The sequence below is a fragment of the Drosophila novamexicana genome, unplaced genomic scaffold (assembly GCF_003285875.2).
Source record: "Drosophila novamexicana strain 15010-1031.04,08,12 unplaced genomic scaffold, DnovRS2.1 tig00000770-arrow-pilon, whole genome shotgun sequence".
NCBI classification, from domain to species: domain Eukaryota; kingdom Metazoa; phylum Arthropoda; class Insecta; order Diptera; family Drosophilidae; genus Drosophila; species Drosophila novamexicana.
Window position 1 is genome coordinate 1,949,068 of NW_020824821.1, and position 24,812 is coordinate 1,973,879.

General features: G+C 42.8%; 6 protein-coding genes across 8 annotated transcripts; 2 read left to right on the plus strand and 4 right to left on the minus strand.

Annotated features, from left to right (window-relative positions):
* Window positions 1-70: 70 nt before the first annotated feature.
* Window positions 71-12,729, minus strand: LOC115763652 (putative cysteine proteinase CG12163). 2 transcript variants are annotated; one of them, XM_030706319.1, is made up of 6 exons: window positions 12,443-12,729; window positions 4,990-5,382; window positions 1,687-1,817; window positions 875-1,618; window positions 634-815; window positions 71-571 (listed from the first exon to the last, which is right to left on the minus strand). In XM_030706319.1, the coding sequence occupies exons 1-6, from the start codon at window positions 12,524-12,526 to the stop codon at window positions 306-308; spliced, it is 1,800 nt and encodes a 599-aa protein (XP_030562179.1). In that variant the 5' UTR covers window positions 12,527-12,729; the 3' UTR covers window positions 71-305. The 2 variants fall into 2 exon arrangements, with proteins under 2 accessions (XP_030562179.1, XP_030562180.1); XM_030706320.1 differs by lacking the exon at window positions 4,990-5,382 and having other exon boundaries at window positions 12,443-12,726.
* LOC115763671 lies at window positions 1,863-2,589 on the minus strand. The gene has a single exon (XM_030706341.1). It carries the CDS (start codon window positions 2,390-2,392, stop codon window positions 2,150-2,152), a length of 243 nt encoding a protein of 80 aa, XP_030562201.1. The 5' UTR covers window positions 2,393-2,589; the 3' UTR covers window positions 1,863-2,149.
* LOC115763655 lies at window positions 2,668-15,372 on the plus strand. The gene is made up of 4 exons (XM_030706323.1): window positions 2,668-3,034; window positions 13,308-13,773; window positions 13,836-14,808; window positions 14,869-15,372. The coding sequence occupies exons 2-4, from the start codon at window positions 13,518-13,520 to the stop codon at window positions 15,317-15,319; spliced, it is 1,680 nt and encodes a 559-aa protein (XP_030562183.1). The 5' UTR covers window positions 2,668-3,034; window positions 13,308-13,517; the 3' UTR covers window positions 15,320-15,372.
* LOC115763663 (enolase-phosphatase E1) lies at window positions 15,362-16,362 on the minus strand. Its single transcript, XM_030706334.1, has 3 exons — window positions 15,924-16,362; window positions 15,609-15,865; window positions 15,362-15,532 (listed from the first exon to the last, which is right to left on the minus strand). Exons 1-3 carry the CDS (start codon window positions 16,274-16,276, stop codon window positions 15,393-15,395), a joined length of 750 nt encoding a protein of 249 aa, XP_030562194.1. The 5' UTR covers window positions 16,277-16,362; the 3' UTR covers window positions 15,362-15,392.
* A 178-nt stretch (window positions 16,363-16,540) lies between these two features.
* On the plus strand, window positions 16,541-24,464 carry LOC115763659 (egl nine homolog 1). 2 transcript variants are annotated; one of them, XM_030706330.1, is made up of 5 exons: window positions 16,541-17,523; window positions 22,717-23,002; window positions 23,067-23,147; window positions 23,207-23,346; window positions 23,410-24,464. In XM_030706330.1, the coding sequence occupies exons 1-5, from the start codon at window positions 17,042-17,044 to the stop codon at window positions 23,825-23,827; spliced, it is 1,407 nt and encodes a 468-aa protein (XP_030562190.1). In that variant the 5' UTR covers window positions 16,541-17,041; the 3' UTR covers window positions 23,828-24,464. The 2 variants fall into 2 exon arrangements, with proteins under 2 accessions (XP_030562190.1, XP_030562191.1); XM_030706331.1 differs by lacking the exon at window positions 16,541-17,523 and adding an exon at window positions 21,535-22,062.
* LOC115763664 (probable mitochondrial import inner membrane translocase subunit Tim17 3) lies at window positions 17,625-18,560 on the minus strand. The gene has a single exon (XM_030706335.1). It carries the CDS (start codon window positions 18,395-18,397, stop codon window positions 17,723-17,725), a length of 675 nt encoding a protein of 224 aa, XP_030562195.1. The 5' UTR covers window positions 18,398-18,560; the 3' UTR covers window positions 17,625-17,722.
* Window positions 24,465-24,812: the final 348 nt, after the last annotated feature.

Consider the following 24,812-nt stretch of genomic DNA (forward strand, 5'->3'; position numbering starts at 1 on the left):
TAATATGCATGTAGCCACATATGGGGACTAAATATAATCGGAAATCTGTTAGTGTTATCTTCACAATTCGTAATTTTATAAGTTTATTTCAATATATGCTGCGCTGTTATAGGGGATTGCATATGATTTTGGGAATGGGCTACAAGTGTTGCGACATGATTATAGTGGAACAAAAAGTCCAAACGAAAAAAATACACAGAAATGCCAAGTGCAAGCCAAAAAGAAATTTGTGCTGTAGCTCCAACATTAACATAGATACATATTTATATTAATATATATAGATGTATAGATGGGCGGGCGTGTGTCTAGGCCAGCAGTGCGGACGTGGCCATCTCGCTGACGCCGCAGGTGTTGTCGCCGCGGTAGACGCGATAGTAGCCCTGCTCGCCCCAGCGCGGACCCCACGAGTTCTTAACGATCCAATAGGGCAGCGTCTTGTGGAAGTTGGGATAGTCGGAAACGCCGTAGCCGACAATCAGTACGCCGTGGTCGAGATTCTTTTTGCTGCACAGCGGCGACCATGGATGCGAGACACCGCCGCGATAGAACTGCATGGCATTGGCATTGATGCCTGTTGGGCGAGTCGAAACGAGAGTTAAATAGAATATATATATATTGAAAGGGTCTACGCACCGATGGAAATGGGTCCGTTTGCGAGCAGCCACTCCTGCATGGCAGTCTCATTGCCCTTGGGTAGGTCGACAAAGCCGGACACTTGCACATGGGACAGCGTCTTGTTGAAATGGCACTGCTTCTTCTTGCCCTCGTATGGATACTCAGACTCGTATTCCAGGCCGCCAATGTCCTTGATGGCTCTGCGAAAGTCGTGTTGCGATTAGAGTGCATAAATTGAAATTGAAACTGCAAAACTTACTTGTAAGCATTGTCCATGAGTCCACCATTGCAGGCACTATCCTTGGAATCGCAGTCGAGCAGCTCCTGTTCGGAGAACTCCTGCAAGTCGCCAGTTTTGATGGCATACGCGCCCTCAATGTTGCCGGTCACACTGAATGCCCAACAGGAACCGCACTGTCCCTGGTTCTTGACATGCGTCACTGCATTCTTTTGCCGCCAGTCAAATTCCTTGGGCAACTCACCCGCATGGGCGGGCACCACAGCAGCTGCGCCGCCCGTCGGCTTGTCCTCGCTGCGCTGCCAGAGACCGGCGCGCTGTGCGTACTCCGTGCTGGTCATGTCCGCAAACTCGGTAATGCCATACTTGGCGCTGCCTTGCTCATTGGCATTCAGCTCCTGGATAGTCTTCAGGCTCTGGCGGAAAATGCGCAGCCGCATCTGATGCTCAGCGCTGTTGGCATAGCGACGCTTGTACTTGACTTGGAACTTGTGGAACAGATGCTCCACCTTGTTGAGCGTGTGATGATTGTGCTTCTTGTGTGTCTTCTTCTCGGCCCACTCCACGGAGCGGCTGTGGCGAGCATGCACGGCTGGCTGATTGTGGCACTTGAACGTCACTTCGTGTCCCTGTTCCAGCCACGGCTGCGCCCAGATCTCCACAATGCAGCGCCGCTGTGCGTCATTGCTGTCAACCAGGTCCGCATCGATGCGCGTCAAAGTGCCCGAGACAACCTGACGCGTGGCCGAATAGACCTTGACAATTCTGTGCGACAGAAACAGGTTTTTAAAATGTGAACACAAAATGAGACGCAGCTCAGATCAGTCACCCACCTGTAGTGCGGTCCCTCGCCAGCGGTGAGCTTGTCCAGCGTACGCTGCAGCTGCTCCTCCGCCTGTTTCTCATCGTAGGGCTTGCGGCCGCCCACGGGCACATCGTTGAGGCTACGCCTGTTGCGCGATAACTGCAATTGCAAAGTAAGCTGAGGTTAGGAAAACTACAGTGAAAGTACTCTTGAACGGACAACCACGGTTCCAGTTTATTGTCGTGGAAATTACAGTAGTTCGGAAAAACATAGATTCATTCATCATTTGTACATATTGCCAAAAGTAAATATATAGAGTTTCGAGTTATTTAGCTGTCACGAGAACTGGTCTATTAATAATCCGACCAAGAGTATATCCCCAAAAATATATTTGCTGTTTATGTGAATCCCGTAACGTAACGTCTCCTCATAACCAGATTCGGGCGTATAACATAATTGACGAAAATTTTGATAGTTCCTTGCTCCTTTACTTAGAAACCACACTCGGCCGGGATAATGTAGTCGTCCATTACACGAACGATACGCAGTTTACCCTCAGAGTCAACGCCCACTTGACCCACTTCAGCCTCTAGCTTCTGTTCATATTCAAGGCGCTTCAGATTCTGTTCTCGACGACGCACCACCATCGCAGCTGCGGCCAAAGCCTCGTGCCGCAGCCAACTGGACATGATCCAAATACTGCGTAGACGCAATATTAGCGTAGATGGTTTCATTTTTCTGACGCTTTGTACGCGGTTGAGAATCGGAAATCGGGTGTCCAACACACGCAGTATTATTTGTCTATGTCCAATACTATGAAATTTGAAAGGAACTCTCGGTCAGGTCAGTTAAAAGGAATCACATACAAAATGTGTAACAAATGTAAAAATATTCTGTATTATTTGAATAGTGTTCTGCTTGAGTTTAACTGAGGAACGTTTATAAATTTGGAGTCAACTGGGGGAGCAAAGGGCTTTCAAAGTTTCTAGCTGCGCCTGCTGAGTATTAAAAAAAAAAAAGAAGAAGAAAAAAATCCCATTGCTTCACTAATCTTTCTCTGATAGCTCAGCCAGCCAGCAGGCCCTGACAGCAATTCGGAGACCGCCAATCCACTTGGCCAGCCAAAGAGAGAGAGAGAGAGACAGAGAGGGGGAGAGGAGCATAGACATGTGGCATATAAACCATTCAATGGCAAACGCAAAACCAATTAAACCAAACATTCTGGTTGGAAATACATTGCCTGTGGGCATCGCTAGATTATTGTTGGGCTGCGGGGGATTAGGTGGGCCAAGGGCCAAGGCCTACTGCGTGGTGTGGGCGTGTAATTGACGAACAGCAGCCGAATTCGGAAGCAGCAACGGGAGCAGGCAGTGCAGGTGAGTTGGAGAATGCAATGACAACAATACGAAATGAAATGTAATGACAACGACGTGTGTATAATTAAAAAGGTAGCCAGGTTGGCCCTGTTTGGGCGTCCGAGCAGGGCTCGAACAGCGGCGGCTTCTGTTTCCGTTTGACCTGCCGCGAAATGAATTCATTAAGCCGCCTGTTCTCGGCAGACTCCCAGGCTCCTCGTCGCACCTCTACTTAGTCCTTCAGTATTTCAATGCGAATTAAAACGTAATTTATGTTCAGGGACACCGCTCGACCGTTTTGTTGTGTGGCAAATGACCCGTAAAATGCATTTCGATATATTGACAGTTGAGTGCCCGACATTCGATTGCATATTCTCTAATCCCGCAGATTTCAGATCAAAGCAGCACAACAAAAAGCCACATGTCGGGTAGAGTTTGGACAGCTTGCTGTCCGGGATTTGAAATGCGATTGGATTCATTTATTTACATAAATGCATCGACTGCCCATCAATTGTTTTGACGAGCTTGCAATGAGTATATAATTTGATTTAAAAGTGTGTAGAAGAAGGAACCCGCATAATTGCTGCTATATTTTTTGGCGTGTCTCTTTATTAATTTCACAATTTAGTCTCAGAGCAACTCTGCTTAAAAAGTGACTCTTCTCCCTTTTCTCAACACTGTCAATTTAGTGATGAGTAAATAGCAAAGATCATCAACAGCTGACCAGCAGCTAACTAGACCTTAAAACAGTGCTACAGTATTAACAGTATATATGTAGATATGTATATCATATATATGATGAACAACTATTTATGAAATGCTGTTAAGTATATAATATTCGACATATATTGTTTTTTAGCTCCGCCAATAATATTCGACATATATTGGTTTTTAGCTCTACCAATAGTTTTCAATCTGATATTCCATTCAGCACGGACACTGTACAGAGCCGCTCTGCGTCAGAGTTGGGTGTTAAAAGTAGAGCATCAAGGATAATGAGAACACTTTCACGCAGCACTGTATGCTGCTAAGGGGCACACACACACACACGCACACGCCACTTGAGGTCGGCCACCCTAAGATATGTACATATAGACAGTTAGAGTAACGGGGGCAGGGGCAGATGCGACAGGGGGACGGGTTAAACAGATTGCGGCCGTAATTTGAAAGCGAAAACTCATTTGATTATTAAGCTGAAATAAATGCGACAGGGAGTTAGAGGGGAAGCAGAAGAGGAGGCGCTTCGCTTGGTTGGACTATGCCAACAACGCCCCCTTTCAAGAGCCCAGGTGTGCTTGTGTGTGTTAACACAGGGCAGGTGAGAAAAACGAGAAGCTTAAATAAATTTAATTAAATAACATTTTCCTTTTATTGTATTCATTTACTTTACGAGCATTCGTATGTATGTATAGGAGTATATAGGCGACACAAGAACTGTGAGTATGTGTGTGTGTGTGTTATATGATTGCAAGATTCATTTCTCATAATGGTTATGATAATGTGTCCTACTCCTGCTCCGGTTCCTGCTGCTGCTGCTGCTGCTCCGGCTCCTGCTGCTGTTCCGGCTCCTGCTGCTGCTCCCCCTGCTGCTCGCCCAGCTCCTCTACCTGCTGCTGATGCTTCAACTCGGAGCGCTGCTGCTCAATGGTCTTTTCAAAATTATACGCACCCACCGATAGGATATCGTCCAGCCAGCGCTTCTCATTATCATTGAGCTCCGCTGTGGGCATGGTGGTCGCCTCCCCAGCAGCAGTGGCTGACTCGTTACCGTTAATTGATGTGCTAGGCTCATTAGCGGGTTCCGCTAGTGAGGGTATAACTGTTGTGCTGGTGCTGGTGACTGAGCTGGTGGCTGAGCTGGAGCTGCCCACCCGACGCCTGTTCGCGTCCGTTGTTAGAATCTGTGCTTCCAACTGAGCCATTTCACTGTCGCTCAATTCGTTCCGCTGCCCGCCATTGAAGATGCTGTTACTCACATATTTGTCGTTGAGCAGCTTGGAGCGCTGTTCGGTATCGACGGCCAGGGCATTGTCGGCCAGGTCGCTGCAATTCGTGTTGACAAGCTCGCGCTGCTTGTCGCCCCACTGTGTGGTGATCCAGGGCTTCTCCAGTATGACCAGGCGGCAAATCGTGTCCGCATCGTTCGCCTTTGTGTCCACTGCATTCAGCAGAATCTCGTAGCGCACCCCGTTCACAATTTCGCGAAAGGCATCGATGATATTTACAAAGTTCATCGAGAGTGGCAGAAATGTCATCGCAATATTCTGCACGCCAATCAAATTGGGCGACAGATATTCCCGCTCCCCGGGATTAAGCACATGTACCAATTTGATGGACGGCTCGCTGATCCCTGCCTCATCCGTGCTCGTCTGCGTGTTTATGTGTGTGTTTTGTGTATGTGTGTGTGTGTGTGTGGCAAAGACAAAAACAGAAAGCAGAACACAAATTTGTTTAAGGAAAATACACACACAAAAAGAGAGAGAGAGAGAGAGAGAGAGAACATAAAATTTGGAACATGGACATAATAATGAATACAGCAAAGCCATGTGCCATGTGCCATGTGCAATGTGTTCCAATTGCTAAACGTGTGTATGTGGGTGTGTGTGTGTGCCAGCACCATAGAACAGGATGGTTAATAGCTCGGGTAAATTATTTAATTAAGTGTTAACCCACTATATAATATAGTAATTGCATTAAAAGCACGTTAATTTAGCTGGCTAATGCGTAAGAGCTGAAAAGCTGAATTTTGGGATTTCCATGAATTGGAGAAAATCTATATTCAATTTAATGCAAAATATTTTTAACATTGTATGTATGTATGTATGTGTATTTTTAACATTGTATGTATGTATGTATGTATGTACATATGTATGTATATATCGCAGTTGGTTTACTGCATATTGCTGTAGACCTATAGGCGCCCGTTATAACTCGATTGAGTGTAAGCATAGTAGCAGAGACAGAGAAAGAGAGAGAGAGAGATTCTGCTGCTGAGAGAGATCTGATCGTAAAGCGCTGACTGAAGTAGAGTAACGGAGAGAAGAATAGTAACACTATTTTGAGTGGCTAAGTGATTGGTGAAATTAAACTAAAGGAAGTTTTAATAACTTGCTGTGCTGCGAAATTGCGAATACAATGGATAGCAACCATTATGCTCCGACATATACAATACATGACATTCCGTTAATAGGTTAATTTGGGCCTGTGCCTAGGTAAGGCTATAGTAAAAAATTAATAGGTATTACGAATTGATTTAAAAACCGGCAACAGCTTTAATTATGTGGTAGGCTTCCTCCCTTTGGGCGGCCTAATGAACTCAGCATAATTGCAATTACATTGCGGCAACGCAGAGAGGTGGAGGGAGAGAGAAATCGAGTAGGGAGTGTGGAGTGAGTGCAGAGATAGAGGAGACATTTGACCAATTAAGTCAATCAGTGGAGCAACGTTTTGCTGAGCTTGCGGCAGGTCACACAAACTAATTAACAGCCGATGCAAAATGGGTTGCACATCACCCCACCGCACCGCATTGCACCCAAAAACTAGTTTGAGGATTGCAACAACAAAATTCATCGATAAATGATGAGCCACAAAATGCAGCAAATAGACAACAGATGGCGACGCCAAACGGGTGAAGCCAACGCTGAATAATTTACGAATTAAAAGCATAAAATAAAGACTGAAAACAACAAATACAGTCGACCAAGAGCGAGTACCAGACAAAGAGAGAACCAGAGAGGGAAAGGGAAAGGGAAAGCGAGAGCTAGAGGGCAAGAGCTGAGATTGCATAGCAGCATGTTGACGTTTCGGTCGTTCATCCTCATTGCGGCTGACGTTTTGTGACTGCAGCGTGACAAAAAGCCGAAAAGTGCACAAAAAAAACTTTTTGACGGCAATTGCGTCACTGCAGCAGTCAACGCCAGCAGCGACAGCGCAGTCAGCGTCAGCATCAACTATGTTGATGGCTGGCTGATGTTGAGCTGATTATGTTGTGTGGGTGGTTGGCTGAGTTGATTCGGTCTTGGCATTGTTGATGCAGTTTGTTGCTGCTACTGCTGCAGCTTGTTTGCAGCTTGTTTTTCAATTAAACTTTACGGCACTTTAAGCAACACCCCAAAGTTGCCATAGAACACAAATAGGGCATGTTAACTGAACTAGCAGATATCCTGTACTCCGCTTACATTAACATTTGTGTTCGATCCATATCAAATTTGCTTGATTATAGCCTCCAAGCGTGCCTATACTATAATATAAAAATATTCCTGATCTGGTTAATTAAGCTCTTTCAATTAGCGACTTGTGCTTACTATTTTCTACGAAAATTGCCGTTGACTATAACTTGAAAAACACTAGGCCTTATACCGCTAACAATAGAACACAAGGTACCCTTACCAACAATAACGCGGTAAAATGCAAGAATTTCGCATCGACGTGTCATTATTTTATATTACTCGTTCTTTTGAAAGGGAATAAATGCCTCCGACATTTAAGACAATTTGAATTTTTGCGCATTGTTGCTTGTGCGGACACATACACACACATTTAAACGATCTGTAGACATAATGAGAGAGCACTGAGATTAAGCCAAAGCAGTTTCCTGTAGTAGGAGCGGGATAAAAGAGAGCGATGCCGTTATACCACACAAATCATATGTATTTCTTACTCTCTTGCTATGAGACCACGTGAGCGTGTCTTGAACTCGAACCAGTCGACAAAAATATGCCTGGTCCTATTTTTTTACTCGAATTGTCCAGTCTATATGTTCTAAGGTTACTTCTCATACTCTCTGAGATCGTGATCAAATATGCCTCCAAATTACCGTTAGTTGATATACAATATACCCTATTATTGCCATTGCAATGGTTACAGGGTGTCGAAAGACGCTGATGGCTTTTGCAGATTGCCATTTGGCTATGTTATGAAGGCTTCTCCGTTTGGTTGTCCTGGCAACTTATTGCGCAACCAAGGAGCACACGACCAGCCATGCTTCACTTCTTCAAGCATATTAAATGCATTTGGTTAGCGCATCATTATGAATTATAATTTTCGATAATTAGTTCAGGCCCCTCAAAACTAAACAATTCGAAATATGTAGTTCTTGAATTGGATTGTGATAGCAGCACAAATTTCTCATAGATTCTGAGTGGTATTTTTTCATCAAGCTAAAGTTGTTCAAGCATTTTCATGGTTCACATTGGCCCGGCTTATGTCGAAACTTTCCGCAGCTGACAGTTGATGCCAAAGTTGCTGTTGCTGTTGCAGCTGCAGTTGATGCCGCTGCTGCTGCTGCAACGTGCTGCGCATCAGTGTTAACAGGCTTTTATGAATAAATATTGCACTGGGTGTGGGGCTGGGGCTGATGCATAAAAGAGATGCGCTGGGGTATTAACTGATGCAATGTTGAAAAACTTTAATTGAATTGATGGAAAAAACAAATAAATATTATATATATAAGCCAGAAAGAAGGCCAATCTGCAAATGCCGAAGATTTAATACCCTTGCAGACCCAAGTTTTCACAATGTCACAATGCTTTGCCCGCATCGAAGAAGCACAGTGAAAATAGTAAATGCCGAGAATGGATAAGATATTTTGAAAAACAAAACAAAACTCTATGCAATCAATGCACAGGGAACAACTTAATTTTCGACCGATTGTTCCTATAGCAGCTATATGATACAGTATCGGAATAATGATAATATTTTTTAAATAATTAAGAAGCATAGTAAAAATAAAAAGTACCGAGTAATACTCGATAAACTTTTTTGATAACCAAACGAGAAAGAAAGGCTATCTTCGGCACGCCAAAGATCTAATACCCTTGCAGACCCAACCTTTTCATAATGCTTATAGTGCTTTGCCCGTATCTAAGAAGCACAGGGAAAATAGTTAATGCCGAGTTTGGTCAAGATATCTTGATAAACAAAAAAGGGTTTGTAATCAAAAACCTAGTTTTCGACCGATCGTTCCTATTGCAGATATATAATATAGTGGTCCGATCTTAATAGGGTTTTGCATATATATGAGAAGTAGAGAAACTTTTTTTCATACAAAAACTAAATTTTCGACCGATCGTTCCTATGGCAGCTATATGATATAATGGTCCGATCCAGCTGGTTTTGACATATGTGCTGCGTGCAACAGAAAAAGGGACTTCTGCAATAATTCATATAGATAGCTTTAAAACTGAGAGACTAGTTCGCAAATAAACAGAGAGACGGACAGACGGACATGGCTGTATCGACTCGGCTGTTGATGATGATCAAGAATATATATACCTTATGAAGTCGGAGATGTCTCCTTCTATGCGTTACACATTTCACGACAAAATTATAATACCCTCTGCAAAGGTATAAAAAAAGTTGTTCATACAACTACCTACATTTCGTCCGATCGTTCCTTTGGCAGCTATATGATATAGGGGTCCGATCCAGCCGGTACCGACATATGCGTGCAACAGAAAGAGGGACTTCTGCAAAGTTTCATGATAATACTGAGAGACTAGTTCGCATAAAAACAGACAGACGGACATGGCCATATCAACTCGACTTTTGATACTGATCAAGAATATATATAATTTATGGGCTTGGAGATGTCTTCTTCTATGCGTTACACATTTCGAGACAAAATTATAATGCCCCCTGCAAGGGTATTAAAAATGAGACAGCACGCGAAGGGTAAGGGCTCACTGGGCAAATTGCAATTTTGTAAATTGGCAATTTGCTGTAAAACTGTTGATTTTAATTAAGGCTTAATTAAAGTGTTTACCAACGTATAAATAAATAAACTTGGCCAGAAGTCAAACGTCTATTTTTAAATATGTATGCTCACACACAAAAAAAAAATATTGCATAAAAACCGGTATTGCCCAAAACTGTCAACATCTAGATAGGCTCTGATAGGCTCCAGCGCTCGGGAGGGGCGGGTATTGTGCAAACAGCTTAATATACCCTTACATAGGGTATTACGACTTTATAACGAAACATTGCCTCCGATATAATCAAGTTTTTCGAATATATTCCTGAACAGTGGGAAGAGCAAATACAAATTTGATCTTATAACCCTTCTAAGCTATATGCCTGCTAAGGTATTTAGTATTCGGTGATGTTCTTGCTGGTTACGTTTATTTTGCTCAAGGTCAGTCGCTTCTAGGTGCTGAATAAACGTGTGAGTTTTACAAACGCTTCAGCCACATTTTTAATGAGCACATTTACCTTGGCCAAAGCTCTTTCTTTGAGCCTTCTGCACGGGAGCTTCTTAGCCGACGGCCCTTGCGATTAAAAGGTAACTATTTTGCAGTCACCTGCATTCGACAGCGTTCTACTCTGTTCATTATCAAAGAACAGCTTAAGCGAAAGCGGCTCTTAAACTGGCGAAGCTGTACGTTTTCTTAATTTATCAGGCCATTTATTCAGACAAGGTACTGCTGAGTCTATGCAACTCACGCCTTCGACGGGATATGCCCTGCCAAACTTACCAATCACACAGCGGGCACAGCTCAAGCTCATTATAAACTTTGCCTTCAATACTCCCCCGGGTGATTATTTGTGCTGTGTGTGTGTGTGTGATATTGGATGCTGTTGGGCGCCTTTTAGTGGATTGAATAACGTCATTTTCATTGGCATTTGCCGTATTAGGCGACGAGTCATTGGTCGAAATTGCTCAATGACACAATGGCATCGAAATTGCCTCAATGTTTCTTACTCAGGAGAAAAGGGGGTAGGTGGGGGGAGGGGAATCCAATTTGCATTTAGAGCCGGGGAAAGAGAGAATCGTATTTGACAATCGCTGACAATTTGTAGGCAAACTGTGAATTCACTGAAACGGATGCCGTTTGTGTTTCTGAATTTCCGAAATGACAAAAACAGTTGGACGAGAGCCACAAAAAGCCGCCTCCAGCGACGGTTCCTCTACATTCTGAGCTCCAGCTATAAGTTTATTTTTCTTAAAGTTTGCAAATTTTTTGAGAGCCAGTTTTGTCTCCGACTGAATGAATATGAATATGAATATATGTATATGCATGTGTGTGTGTGTATTCACACATTTAATCACACAGTTCCGCATTTTATTCATTTATGTAAATATTTTTATGCATTGTCCGGCTGTGTTTGTTAGCATATGGAAATCGCCGACAGTTGCTTTGTTTCTTTAGATTTTTAGAGCATACGTTTAACAGTTAGTATATTGAGCATATTAGTGTAAACAGGTTTTGTTCTTTAGTATCGTATTTCGATTTAAGCTTTAGTGGCCTGCATATAAAGTATTTCATGACACAAATTTATTTACTTTTACTCGAACTCGGCTTAAATTAAAACAATAATAAAATTATGCGCTTCGAAAAAGAGTCGTTTGTTATGTAAAAATGAAATCATTTATCGAAATTCTTGAATTTTTTTATTACACACGCGCTGGTTTTTCTGCCAAATGAAAACATTTAATTGATATTGATGACCATGCCCGGCGTGGCTACGGTTTTCCGAGAGGGAGTGAGGGACAGCTTGATTCGCCAGCCTCCTGCCACAGACAGCCTGCAGGCAATTAATCTGATTTTTTGGTTCATTTTACTTTTTTAGCGGGAGAAAAAGTGAACTAGGTGAAATATTGCCTATTGTTATAGTAATAACTAATTATATACCGTTGCTGATTCATGAAAATGTACAATTTTAATTGAAAATTAAACAGGTTTGCGTATCCAGGTGCGCCAGTGGGGACATTATAGTACATTCATATGAGTCAACATTTTTGTTAAAATAAAAACATTTTTGCTACGTGAATTCGAAATAACTCGTTCTTGACATACGTAAGTAAAGATTCATTCTAAATAACAATTAAATAAGTCCAAACTAATCAAACTTAAAGCTGAAACGCAATTGCTGGCTCATAAATAGAAAGAATATCAATGGATCAATGGGGTCCCCATTCTATCGGTCAAACTGATACAACAGCTGATTGCTAAGCTGAAATGGCGACGCAACAAAAGAAACAACAACAACGGACGAGGCGAAGCGACAACAAAAACAAACGGCAGAATTGCAAATTTGATAAGCGCTAAAAGCGCCAGCACCATAAATATAGATATACATATATATGTATATGTTTACGTTCATGCCAGAATTATTTTCTTATGGTTATGTAGTTTTCCATTGCAGCCTTTTATTTATGCATACGATTTTCTTTTGCTGACTAATCAAAGTTAATGTGTGGACGAAGAGACAATCAAAAAGTAAATAAGTATGGCGTACGCGAGCATGCATGTGTTAGTGTGCTGTGTTTGTGTTGTGTTTGTGTGTGTCGGCATTGTTAAAAACAGCAAAGCAAGCGAAAATACCGCAATTTCTGTAAATTGTAATTTCTGCTACGACCGCATTTACACTCAAAAAGCGTTAAGCTGTTGTCTAAAACATTTGTAAATTATAAACAAAAACATAACTCACCTCCTGATCCTCGGCATCCGCTGGCGTCGTTTGGGTTATGGCCAACAGAAAGAGCGCAACTGTTGCTGCTGCGAACAGCTTCATTGTGACAAGTTTTTTGATGTCGAAAATGTCGACAATATAGGCGTTTAAATTTTACGTAATTTCACACGTACACAGATGGCACAGACTGTTTGTTTTGTCGCAATTTACGCCAGTTTCAATGAATTTTCTTTTTGTTTTTACACACACACTACACACATTACAAATCGTACTAACCGTCGTCGTTCACTGACGAACTCGCACTGTCAAGTAACCGTTGCTCATCTATTAACTTTACATTTCATAATGTTATTAACAGCGGGCGCCAACGTTATTCTGTCGATGTTTGAAGATGAAGATTTGTTGCAATATGAATATTTCATTTGAATTCGGTTTGATGGAAAAAATGCAAGTGTTAATTTAAACTAAATGTATTTTTCTAACCAGCAAAACCAACCAAATGTTGAAATTAACAGCTGCTGACTAACAGCTTACAGATTCGTATCAGTTCCCAACAGCTAACCAATCGATAATTACAATGCGATAGTTAAATGTGAGTGACCATAGACAACGATAAAAACTTACATCTCTAGAAGGTGGAACATGCTATATTAATTAAAGCTGAACAGACACACACCAGCTTACTGAACCAACACAAACAACTGACTACACACAGGACTGCCTCGAGCTATCCTAGCCATAACGTATCTGGTCATCTGCCGCAGTACTTTGCGTAGACCAACCCCATAGACAGTTCTCGCAACTGTCTTCACCAAATCAAAAAAAAAAAAAAAATAATTAAAGCTGAAATAAAAATGGAAAAATCTCGCTGTTTGTTTCTTAGGATTATTATCATAATATATGACAGTCATTGCTACCAATTTCATAACATTAAATCAGAGAGCGTGGGGGAATGAGAGACCCGAAACCAGGACATGCTGCGGATACGTTGCCCAAAACGGATACGCTTAAAAACAAGGTGCAAGCAATGCTTGGTAACCGCTGGCAACAGTGACCCCCAAACATAATGGATCCAAAATATTGATAAAGCGCAATGCATTCTGCCATTTCCACTGGAGCAGATATGAGCACTCACATGGGCCGAACATATTTGAATTCCTGTGTCAAAGTGCCTATAGATCCGTGCAATAATTGTCCGGCACCCGTCTATAATCGGCCCAAGCTTTGCATGGGCAAAAAAACCAAGGCGTCCACATCGAGCTGCAAGCAGCAAGATGCGGCAGCCGCATCAACCTGGACAGATCAGGCGGGCATTAGAACACTGGCCAAGTTCTACGACAGCATACCAGGTATTTCATACTTATGATGCATTTGGTGCAAAAAATTGACCTAATTGGAACTCTTTTTAAAGACTACTGTGAGGTGAAACATCTACACAAAGCCGAATTCTACTCAACTCTAGAAAGTTTACGCACCACCAGCCGAGAGCTGCGCGCTCTGCCCACACACCCAGAACTGAAGGAAGCTCGCGCCAGCAGCAGCAGCAACTGCAGTGCAACCAAACCGCGACACATCAAAGGCAAGAAACTAAAGAAGAAGACGCGCAGCATACCTCCGCTAATCTTGGCAGACCAACCCACCATGCCTACTCCCCCTGACATCACGCACAGTTCTAGCTGCCTCAGCGATGAGTATGAAAAGTGCGTGCGTGATTTGAGCCGCATCACAAATTTCAAGCAAGAATTTGCCCTAGAGGTGGCCGACTTTAAACGATCTCTTAAGCTGTTCGAGAAAGAGTTCAAGCGCAATGCCGAGCGACCCAAATCCACCAGTAGTGGCACGCAAGCCAGCAAAGCTGCGCCATCAACCAAGGTGCCAGCTATGCACACCGCAGCACGCGCAAAAGTCCGCAGCGAAATGCTGCGGAAATGCTTTAGTGTCAATGATTTGAGTGTCAGTGCGACACGACCGCCCAAGTTGGAGCTTCTAACGCTGAGCAACTATTTTCCGACGAAAGAGGTACCCAACTTACACATCGAATCCCCGCCGGCATCTTCCAAACGTAGTAGCTGCAGCGCCGCTTCAGGCTCAAGTGGCGTTCGCCGGCGACGTGCTCGAAAGGCGAAAGTAGCGGAAGTGGAGACGGAGCAGCAGCAGCCTGAGCTACTGAACATCTTTGAGGCAGAACAGGTGCCAACAAAGCGCACATCTAGTGTGTCCCCACAGCATCCGGTGGCACGCCCTAATCTAGCAGCCACACTACGAGCCGAGGTTTCACGCAAAAAGGTTAAGGAGCTTCAGAACAACTGCACGTATCACGATCCCACGCCTCAATTTGACTGGGAGGTCCGAAAAACGCCCGCCTGGAAATCTCTTTCACTTAAGTGAGTTTAATGGATCATATTAAATAATACCAAATGTAATTTTATGTTTGATCATTCCAGCGAACCTCATAAGGCTTTGTTATCCATACGCCTAGCCACGCGCAAGGCGGAGCAGGCGCTGCAGGAACGTCAGTATGAGCTGCACATGCAAATGATGCAACAGCGTGTCAAATCCGCACCACTGCTTCTAGAGGGCCCCACCTTTTGGGGCCCGGAGGTTGGCAAGCTCAGCCACAGTTGCCGCAGTGAGGGCATGCGACATGCCTGTGAGAGCAGTCTACATCGTCGAAGTAAGCAGCCCAAGAAAAAGTGCAGCAGTAGCCGATGCCCCACAGCCGTGACCGATGCAGAGGCCAAACTGCAACAGATACGTAAAATCTATGGCTCTCCGCTCAAGTGCAGCTCTCGGCAATCTCAGCGCTCCACTTCGCGTCGGCGTCAGGTAGAACAGACGCCCGAACCGCACGACAGCGGCGATGATTTGTGCAGCGTCGATCGCGCCTTTCTGTAAAACAAAGACAACAACACACAATACAAATTACGTGAAACATTTCTCTGATTCTGACAAAGTCGTATTCCTTTATTCAAGGCTGTTTTAGTGTGTGCAGCGCCACAAAGTCTTTTACAACAGGATAAGCGCTTCTCTCCTCCTCGCTGAGCGAAACATTACCAGGCCGTTGTAGCAAAATGGTGAGCATACCTGCAGCACGAGCGGCTGCGGCCTCTGTGAGGTGGAAAAAAAGGTAAGAACAGCAGAAAAGCCGAGTATAATTAAAATATATAGCTACTGCGAAACGTACCGAGCGGCACATCCGTGAGGAAAAGCACATGCTGCGGTTCCACCTGCAGTATTTGGGAGATTTTCGTGTACGACTCCGTCTGCTGTTTGTGTCCCACGTGGGTGTCAAAGTGTGCACTGAGATATGGCAGCAGGTCGCCAGCTATGCTGTGCTGGAAAATCAGCTTTTGGGCAGCCACGCTGCCGCTCGAGTAGACGGCAATGCGGAGGCCAGCCTCACGCCAGGTATTGAAGGCCGTGGCCACATCCTCGTATACACTGCAATGGGAGAGGGAATAATTGTCAAGTTTAATCAGCCGTACTGGGTTCAACTTACTGTCCCCTTAGCTGTCCGGAAGCATAGCCTTTGGCCCAGATCAAGCCCTGCAGCGTTTTTAACGGTGTCACCTTCAAATCTCTCTCGATAAGATAACGCACAAAGCCAGTGATAAGCTGTGCGTCTACTGCGGTCTGAGTACCCAGAGTCGAAGCATATTCTGCGAATTGAGGCAGCAGTTGTAAATCTTGCACAATTTGTTTTGTCGCATCCGTTTCCCACGTTTCTAGCAGATAGTGCTCCGCATTTTGTTTGGCATACGGAAAAAGTACTTCATGCACGAAACTTATTGAGGTTGTTGTGCCCTCAATATCCACTAACACTACTTTGGCGGTTAAATCTGGTATTGTCATATTGAATCTTTTTTTAAAAAACGTATTTAGAATGTAGCAATTGAATTTGTTTTAAATGTTAAGAGCTCTGCTAACAACGACCGGCTTGCCAACATATCGGTAGTTGTGCTTCGAAATCGATTAATCTTATTAGACATCGATATCACTGTTATAATTGATATGGTGCACACTTGCGCATTTCCAGCACACAGGGATGTGTATGTACCTTATATCGATTATTCTTGGGAGTGAAGCATTGCTATCGATAGTACTAGTTCATTTCGGAACGACACTTATCATCGTGAAAGTGAATAGCATAATTTTTATTAATTTGCATTTGCAAGCAATTTTTGTTGTTGGTAAAGTACGCACAGTTGGTGCCCACGAGTAAATGCAACGTGTGTGTTACTGTCGAAATAAAATGCAATAACGTGCAAAACGGTGAACGGTGAACGGTAAAGAAAGCAAAAGCAGTGGTGGCCGACGCATCTGGCAGCAACAAAAACCACATATCATCTTATTGTTGCTATTTTTTGGCTGGGCGTACGTGATTAAAATGCTTACAGTATAGTATAGGCAGAGAGTTCAATAGCAAAATGAGGTCAGGTGAAATGGCCTGAAAACTAATTGGCCCACACGCGCCGTCGTCGTCGCCGCCGCTTTGTTGTTGTACAATATTCCGAAGTGTGGCTATATATTGCGGGGGAGTGGAAAATCGGCAATTAACGTTGCCAGACAGACTTTCAAGGCTGCCAATATGCTATAAACAGGGGACGCGACAAGGACATGCAGAAGCCACAATTGTCGTCGTCGCGGGCACGCTGCGCCATATGCGGCACAGTTGAGCAGCTGCTGCGATGCGCCAAATGCAAAAGCATTTACTATTGCTCCATACAGCATCAGCATCTAGATTGGCCGACCCATCGACATGATTGCCGCCAGCTGGCGCGACAAAAGCAGAACAACAACAACAGCAACAAGATTCAGCAGCTGCAACAGGCGGTGGCTGCCACAACGCTGGATGTGAGTGGCGCCAATTGCTCTACCGCCCAAATGATGACGCCGGCAGCACAGGCTCAGAGCTGGCCAAGTGAACTGGACGAGTTGTTCAATTGCTTTGGACAGCCCTCGCTGGCCACCCAGACGGCCCAGGCCGACATTAATCAGCACCATGGGCATGGGCATCATCATCATAGCCAGCACAACGGTGAGAAGAGCTCTAGCTATCAGATTGGCCAGGCGGATGCCAGCTTCATGGGCAACGGCAGGTGAGTTCACAATGAGTTCTCATCATCATCAAAATATGCCTACTTCTATCTGTTTCCCTTTCGAACAAGGTATTAAAAGCAAATGCAACGTTTACAATATCAAATCTCAGGTCTTTTTAGTAAACATCTGGTGCACATGCATCTAATTTTGAAGTAAATTATGACTAATATATGATGGCCGAAAAGGTTATTAAATTAGTTAAGTTTTAAAAATGTTAGCTAGTTTCACCAGCTCCAGAAGGGATGGCGACTGTTTGATATAGTCTTCGGTCTCCATGTACTTGGGCTTTTGCCTAGCCCTTCTCGTTGGACTTTTGTACGTATTGCACTTGTCCAGCACACGCTCAATCTCCGCCAGGGCATCACTGCTGCTCTGCTGTCCGTTGTTGTCGGGCGCCACAGACATCTGCTCCCATTGCGGTCGCAGAGGATGGGCACTTTCTGTGCAGGATGGCTGGGCCGCATAAATTGTGGCTACCGCAGCACCAGCACCCTCGATCATGGCCAGCACCAATCCTCCGACCAAGGCACCATTGCCCATTGCTTTGATGCCGTTGCGGGCAGCAAGTATGCCGCCCGTGGCAGCGCCACTTACGATCGAATTCCAAGAGTCCTCTCGCTGCCTGTAGTAGACCATGGTGCAGTCAACCGTGCTGAATGTGGCGCCCCAAACGGCAAAGCTGCCGGCTATTGCCGGCGTCTTCATCTTAACGGAGTCTAAGCCTCCGTAAAGGCCGCGCAAAATACCAGTTGGCGCATTTCTGAAGCCCCTCATATACTGGAACATGGAGCCACCGATACAGCCCATCATAAAGGCACAGCCGCAATCCTCCACAATGCGTATTGGACATGGTTGACGTGTGTATTCAACCATTGTTATCAAGACTTCAAGATTTGTTCAATTGGTTCTTTTGCTAGCTAAATTTCGTAGTGTCCAAGTGTCGGCGGGTCACTGTGAATGTTCGATCTTTGGGCAAAATTTTTTTACTATACAGAAAACGTGTGTTCTTGAAACTAATTTTTGAACAAACATTATATCAAACATTTGTTACACAAAATTTACAAATACCACAAACCTATTGATCAAAGCAAGCTGTCCAACTTTCTCTTCAATGAATTTCCTCTAAAAATCCAAGCGGAACTCTTTAAAAACTTTCAAGCACAATGGGATTCGGTAATGGAACATCAATTCGGCCTTTCCAGTCCAATCCTTATTAAATATTCACCTGGGCAAGGTGTAGTATTAAGCTCCTAATATATTTTAGAAATACATTCCAGAAAATGGTTAAAAAATGGGAATCTATCGAAAATATATCTTTCCGACCCAGGACGTCGTTCCTGATCAACATTAGATACTTTTTAATTTTTATTTTAAATAATTGTTTTAAGCAATGGATCTCAATATGTATTTTTTTGACAGAGTTCTAAGAAAAATAATAAAACGGAAATATGGAAAATATGAATTTTTCGCTTTGTCAAAAGAATTTCTTGACATAATCTTGTATATGATTTATTGGATCGGAGATACCTCCTTCTGCCAGTTATATGCAATTGCACAAAATCTCATTTCACCCATCAGGATATAAAAAGATTTAAATAACTTTAAAGTTTCAATAGTTTTATTTATTAAATTAAGAACAATTTAACAGAGAGATTCCACATAGAGATTCTTATTAACACATATATGTAACGCGATAAAGCCAACGCCCCGGAAAATGCGTACTTATGAATGTACATTCTACATTCGCGGCTGCATACATACATACATAGATAGTTACTTACACACATGCACACACAAGGCGCTAATTAGCGATAAGCTATACGTGCTCGGATCTTTGGCGCTGCTGACTGCAGGCCCGTTAATTTATGGTGTTCTTTTTTTTTTTTTGCCAAAAGCAAATATATGCCCTGCGATTAGATTTGGTGCAGTTGCGAATATGGCGCATGGCGTACGTCGTCTGGAATGTTTACTGTTTATTATTGCCGTTACGTGCAGCGTCATGTAATGCATATGGCCGAGTTGAGACGAATCGAGCCGAACTGTCGCGATTCCCATACCGAGTAGGTGCACGTACACACCTGAGCACATTGTTTGATTTGTTAACACCTCTTGCGAAGTGCAGTCGCATTTTCTGAATGGCGCCGCTTACTTTGTAATTATTCTGTTGCGCAGTTGGCCGGTCCAAATTGTTTCTACATATATTTTCTTTTATTTACACATGCTGTTTAAACAGATACATATAAGAAAACACACGAACACAAACCAGCACACAACTGGCAAAAATTCTAATTGCAAATGGCCGGCCGATGACTTTAGTGCTGATTCATCGATAAATTTGCGAATTTCTTTTGTCGTTTTGTTTTGCTAATCGTCTTTGGTGGGTGGTCTTCGTGCTTCTTCCTCTTGGGTGGCCCTTCGCAATTGTTTTGCGTACGTGCCGTGCGTACGCAAGTCGTTACGTTTTTATTTAGCTTCTTATCTGATTGGCAAGTCTTTGCTGCGTTTTCAATCTTTCGTAGGCGCTGCTTCGCGTCTCAAGATTGGACCGGGTCTGTTGTTCTTTATTAAACAATTAGAAATGGCATGTCGCATGACTTAGTTCGTTAATTTCTTCTTACAAGCAAACATATGTATGTCATCTATGAAAGTGCCTAATTTGTCAGACTCGCGGCACAAGAAATTAGCAAAAGTTAAATGAAAAATGTTTTAACGATCAAAATCAACAAAATCAGTTGCTGCCATTATATGTTACAAACATTTTACAGCTGCCTTCTGCTGCGTGCATTGCAGGTGATACAGTTTGCAGCCCCACAATATGCCCAGCAACAAACAAGACGACAATCTTACATACATACTTACGTATGTATGAAGCTTGAACTACGTCTGGCCGCGCACGTCACAAGGTCGCCATGAGTGCGTGCTCGCCGCCCTCGACAGCATCGACCACAAACCAGTGCTGAGCAATGGAATTAGCTGTGACTCGCACGCTTTTGCACATTATGTATGAATTTATAGTCCTGCACTTTATTCTCTCGAGAGGCATTGTTTTATGAATTACGTTTTATAAGGTACCCGCAAAAATGGCTTGTACATATTTTCTACAAATTCCTAATTATTTTCTACCCGTCGTTGCCAATGTTAATTGTGACTGTAAAGAAGTACTATGTGGGACATCTCTGTCGCGTGGTGCACGTGCCATGTTCGCTGACTGCGCACGTACTGTATTTAAGGGCTACAATCAATCATTGCGCTTTGTATGTATGTTTTTGTGTATGTTTGCTGCTGGGATCCCTTTCAAAAATGAGTTAGACGGGTGACTTTGAACTGGGCCGTTGACCCAAATTTTGGAGTACGCGCCGGTCTTCATCTACATATATACTAACATATATTTACAAAGATACACATATATACACATTCTTATAAATATGTATGCCCATGCATGTATTTACAGCTGTTTCTTTAGTTTCTCGTATTTTTCCCCCATTCGCTTTGGCAAACAGATTCAAACGCCTTTGTCCATGCCTCTCTCTCTTGTGGCGTCTTCTCTTTCAGTCGGCCGTTTTGATTTTCATGCATGTGCCTTTGTTTTTGTACTGTACGATGGGCTACGTGAGCGCTAGCTCGTTTATTGTGTGAGTGCTTCGCGTTTGCCTTCTGTGTTTGCATTCGTGTGTGCTGGGGACAGTTGCAGGCAAGTTGAAGGGCACGCGGAAATCAGTCGTAACCAATGAAGTTTGATAAAGCCAAAGTTGCCAGCTGTTAGCATTTTCAATTATTTGCAGCTATAAACATAAATATATATTTATATATATATATATATATGTATGTATATGTAAACACGCAAAGGTAGCTCTATAGCAATAATTTCTGCTGCTCATGCCTCTAACGCAACTCACAGAGAAATACGTATGCGTTACAAATACATGTGCAATATAATCTCCCACGGTGCGGTCGAGTCGGTCGGCAGTTCACTGCTGCTGCTGTTTCCGTCACCTCAGTAATGAACGTGCGGTCGACGCGAGCGGTTCGTTCTTTGATGCATAAAAATAAGAGTAGTGCACATGGGAGAAAAATTAAATAAAAACAAACACACTTGCCCAAAAGAACTATTACAATTGAAAAACAATTTACAACAGCTGGTTCTTTATTTGTACCGGTATTTGCCGGTCTGTGCTTACCAACACTGTGTCGATACAAAAGCCGGTGCTTTCTCTCTCTCTCTCTCTGTCTCTCGGTCTCTCTCTCTGACTGTTGCTTCCCACCTGCTCTCAATCGGGTATATAAAAACAGGCAGGCAATTTAAAACGTTCATCAGTTGTGCGTGAATTGTTTCCGGAGTCGTTTCCGATTATCAAGCCTGTGTTAAAGAACAGAACAATTATAAAAGCCCAAAGTGTAGAACAAAAGAATAATTAAAACCGATAAATCAAAAAACGCAAAATGATTACGTCCACGACTGCGGATTATAAAAATTTCTTCAAGCATTCGGCGCATCCTGCCAATGCTGAACAATATTTTCGCGAACTTTTGGATAAACGGTAATTCAAATTGATAACTGTTTTTAGCATTACATTTTTTTTTTATAATTAGCATTGTTGTGGTCGATATAGAAACCGGTTTATCACCGTTTTAATGTTGCGATGTATAACTTGAGACATTTTAGTAATCGTTTTTCCAACTTTAAAGTCGAACGCGATTTCTCACAAACTTTCAAATCATATATGTATTTAAGTACCTTTCTGATTTATTGTATTTTTGCATATTACCTTAAAGACCAAATTTGCTGCGGCTTTCAAATTTATACGAAAATTGTTATTTGCTTTGCTTATCCAGACTTCATCTCTTGCCTCGAATTCTCTTTTCTTTGTGTGTAGCTGTGTGTGCTGTGAGTTTTTGGACTACGTGACTGAAAGATGTCTAATAAATACAGCAACAATTTTATGGGTTGGAAATCATAAAAACGATATAAAACATGCAAATGCATATTAATTAAATTAAACAAAATAATGAATATTACTAATTATTTGAATTTCAATGAGTTCAAACGTTGGCTACTCCCGGGCTAATATGCCAAGGTGACCCAAGAGCTGCAAGGGGGGAGTTGCTTATAATCACAGACGAGATGAGTTCAGATTAACAGGGGATTATTTTAACTAATTTAGCTGTTTGTTTGTTTGTTTTTGTCTCCACAGCGAACGCCGATATGAAGATCTTTGTCGCAATATTATCAACGACATGAATCAGTACGGACTTTCTGTGGTGGATGACTTCCTGGGCACGGATAAGGGTCTTAAGATCCTGAACGAGGTGCGCAGCATGTACAATGCGGGCGCCTTTCAGGATGGTCAGCTGGTGCATAACATGAGAACCGATGCGCAATCCTCTAAGGTGCGCGGTGATAAAATTCGGGGTGATAAAATTAAATGGGTCGGCGGTAATGAGCCCGGCTGCACCAATGTGTGGTATCTGACCAATCAGGTGAGCTTTCGAACGGTCTGAACATTCCGACATCTGACTGACCTACTGTCTGTCTCAATTACAGATTGACTCTGTGGTGTATCGTGTGAATACAATGAAGGATAATGGTATCCTGGGCAATTACCATATCAGAGAACGCACGAGAGTAAGCACAATTCAAGTGAAAATATGCGAACATTTTATTTAAGCTCATGATTTCTGCAGGCTATGGTCGCTTGTTATCCAGGCTCTGGAACGCACTATATTATGCATGTGGACAATCCCAACAAGGATGGACGCGTCATTACAGCCATATATTACCTAAATATCAATTGGAATGCCAGTGAAAGCGGCGGCATACTGCGGTAAGTTAATCAAGCGTTGGCTTACAAAGGAGCTTTTTTTTATAGTTGTATTTTTGTCAACAGGATCCGGCCTACGCCGGGTACAACTGTGGCCGATATTGAACCCAAGTTTGATCGTCTGATATTCTTCTGGTCGGATATACGAAATCCGCATGAAGTGCAGCCCGCGCATCGTACCCGCTATGCCATCACCGTCTGGTACTTTGATGCAAAAGAGCGTGAAGAGGCGCTAAATCGTGCCAAGTTAGAGAACAGCAAGACAAACAATGCCAACTCTATTGCCCAGCTGGCGGAACCCGATTCAACAACTACACCCGCGTCCCCAACAGTAGCATCAGCATCAGCAGCAGCATCTGTATCTGCATCCAGCTGCTCCACGAACAAATCATTTACACCCGCAAGCATGACTACGGGCACAGGAGCACTGAACGCAAATGTGGCGAGCAGCTCCTGCCCGGCCAGTAACGAGATTTGCACGTAGCCCATTGTCGTTTAAACTGTGTATATATATCTAGACCATGTGTTCTGACTAACGGCAAACCGATAGTGGGCAACTTAAAACTGTACATTATATCAATCAACAAACACATTATATAAAGCTAGGTAAAAACTATTTATATGTAGTTCTTAAGTACGTAATCTTATCGGATACATGAAGTGCAGTCAGGCATAATGTCATTTGTTTTGGCTTTGCCTCAAGACTGCATGAATCTAACCTATATAAATGTGAATCAAAGCTCCTTTAGTCATTTAAAACTATAGTTGTAGTAGCTAAGTCGTATGTTTAGTTCTTTAGTTCGCAATAACCTTTAGTTAACTGCCTTATCAGCGTCATGTTGATTGTTTTTTTTTAATATTGTATCTTATTATTTGCATATACGCATTGTAAAAACTATCAGAATTTGCGTAATTTGCCAAAGTATTAAAGCTTTAATGAAGCGACATTAAACGTGTTTTCCCATCTCAAAATTTTGTTAACGAAAAACTAACTATTTTGGTTGTCTCGCATTGCCACTAAATTCGTCGACTCTCACGCACAAAGATCGAGATTTTAGTGCAAGCAACAACAATAACAATTAAAAATCTCTTTAGCACAAAAAGCACAAAAATATTAATCATGTACAGAAATGCATATATCTATTTTTTGTATTAAATGACAAAATTTACGAAATGTTATATAAATCCCTGCGCACAAAAGTGTGCTCTACTTTGAATATTGATGAAATTGCTGCAGCGCCATCTGTTGTTCACATTTCTAGCATTTGCGACTCAAGGTGTTTGAAAACCTCAAAGCTCGAATATCTTCGTTATTTATCATCTGAATTTGAAATGATATACCTCATTCGACTCGTACTTTCGATTGGCATTCTAAGCATTCTTGATTCTGAAAGATGGAAATATTCGGCTTGTCCTGGAATCAGAAATATTCGGTGCCATTCGAATATATGGCCATTTAAAGTTTTCAT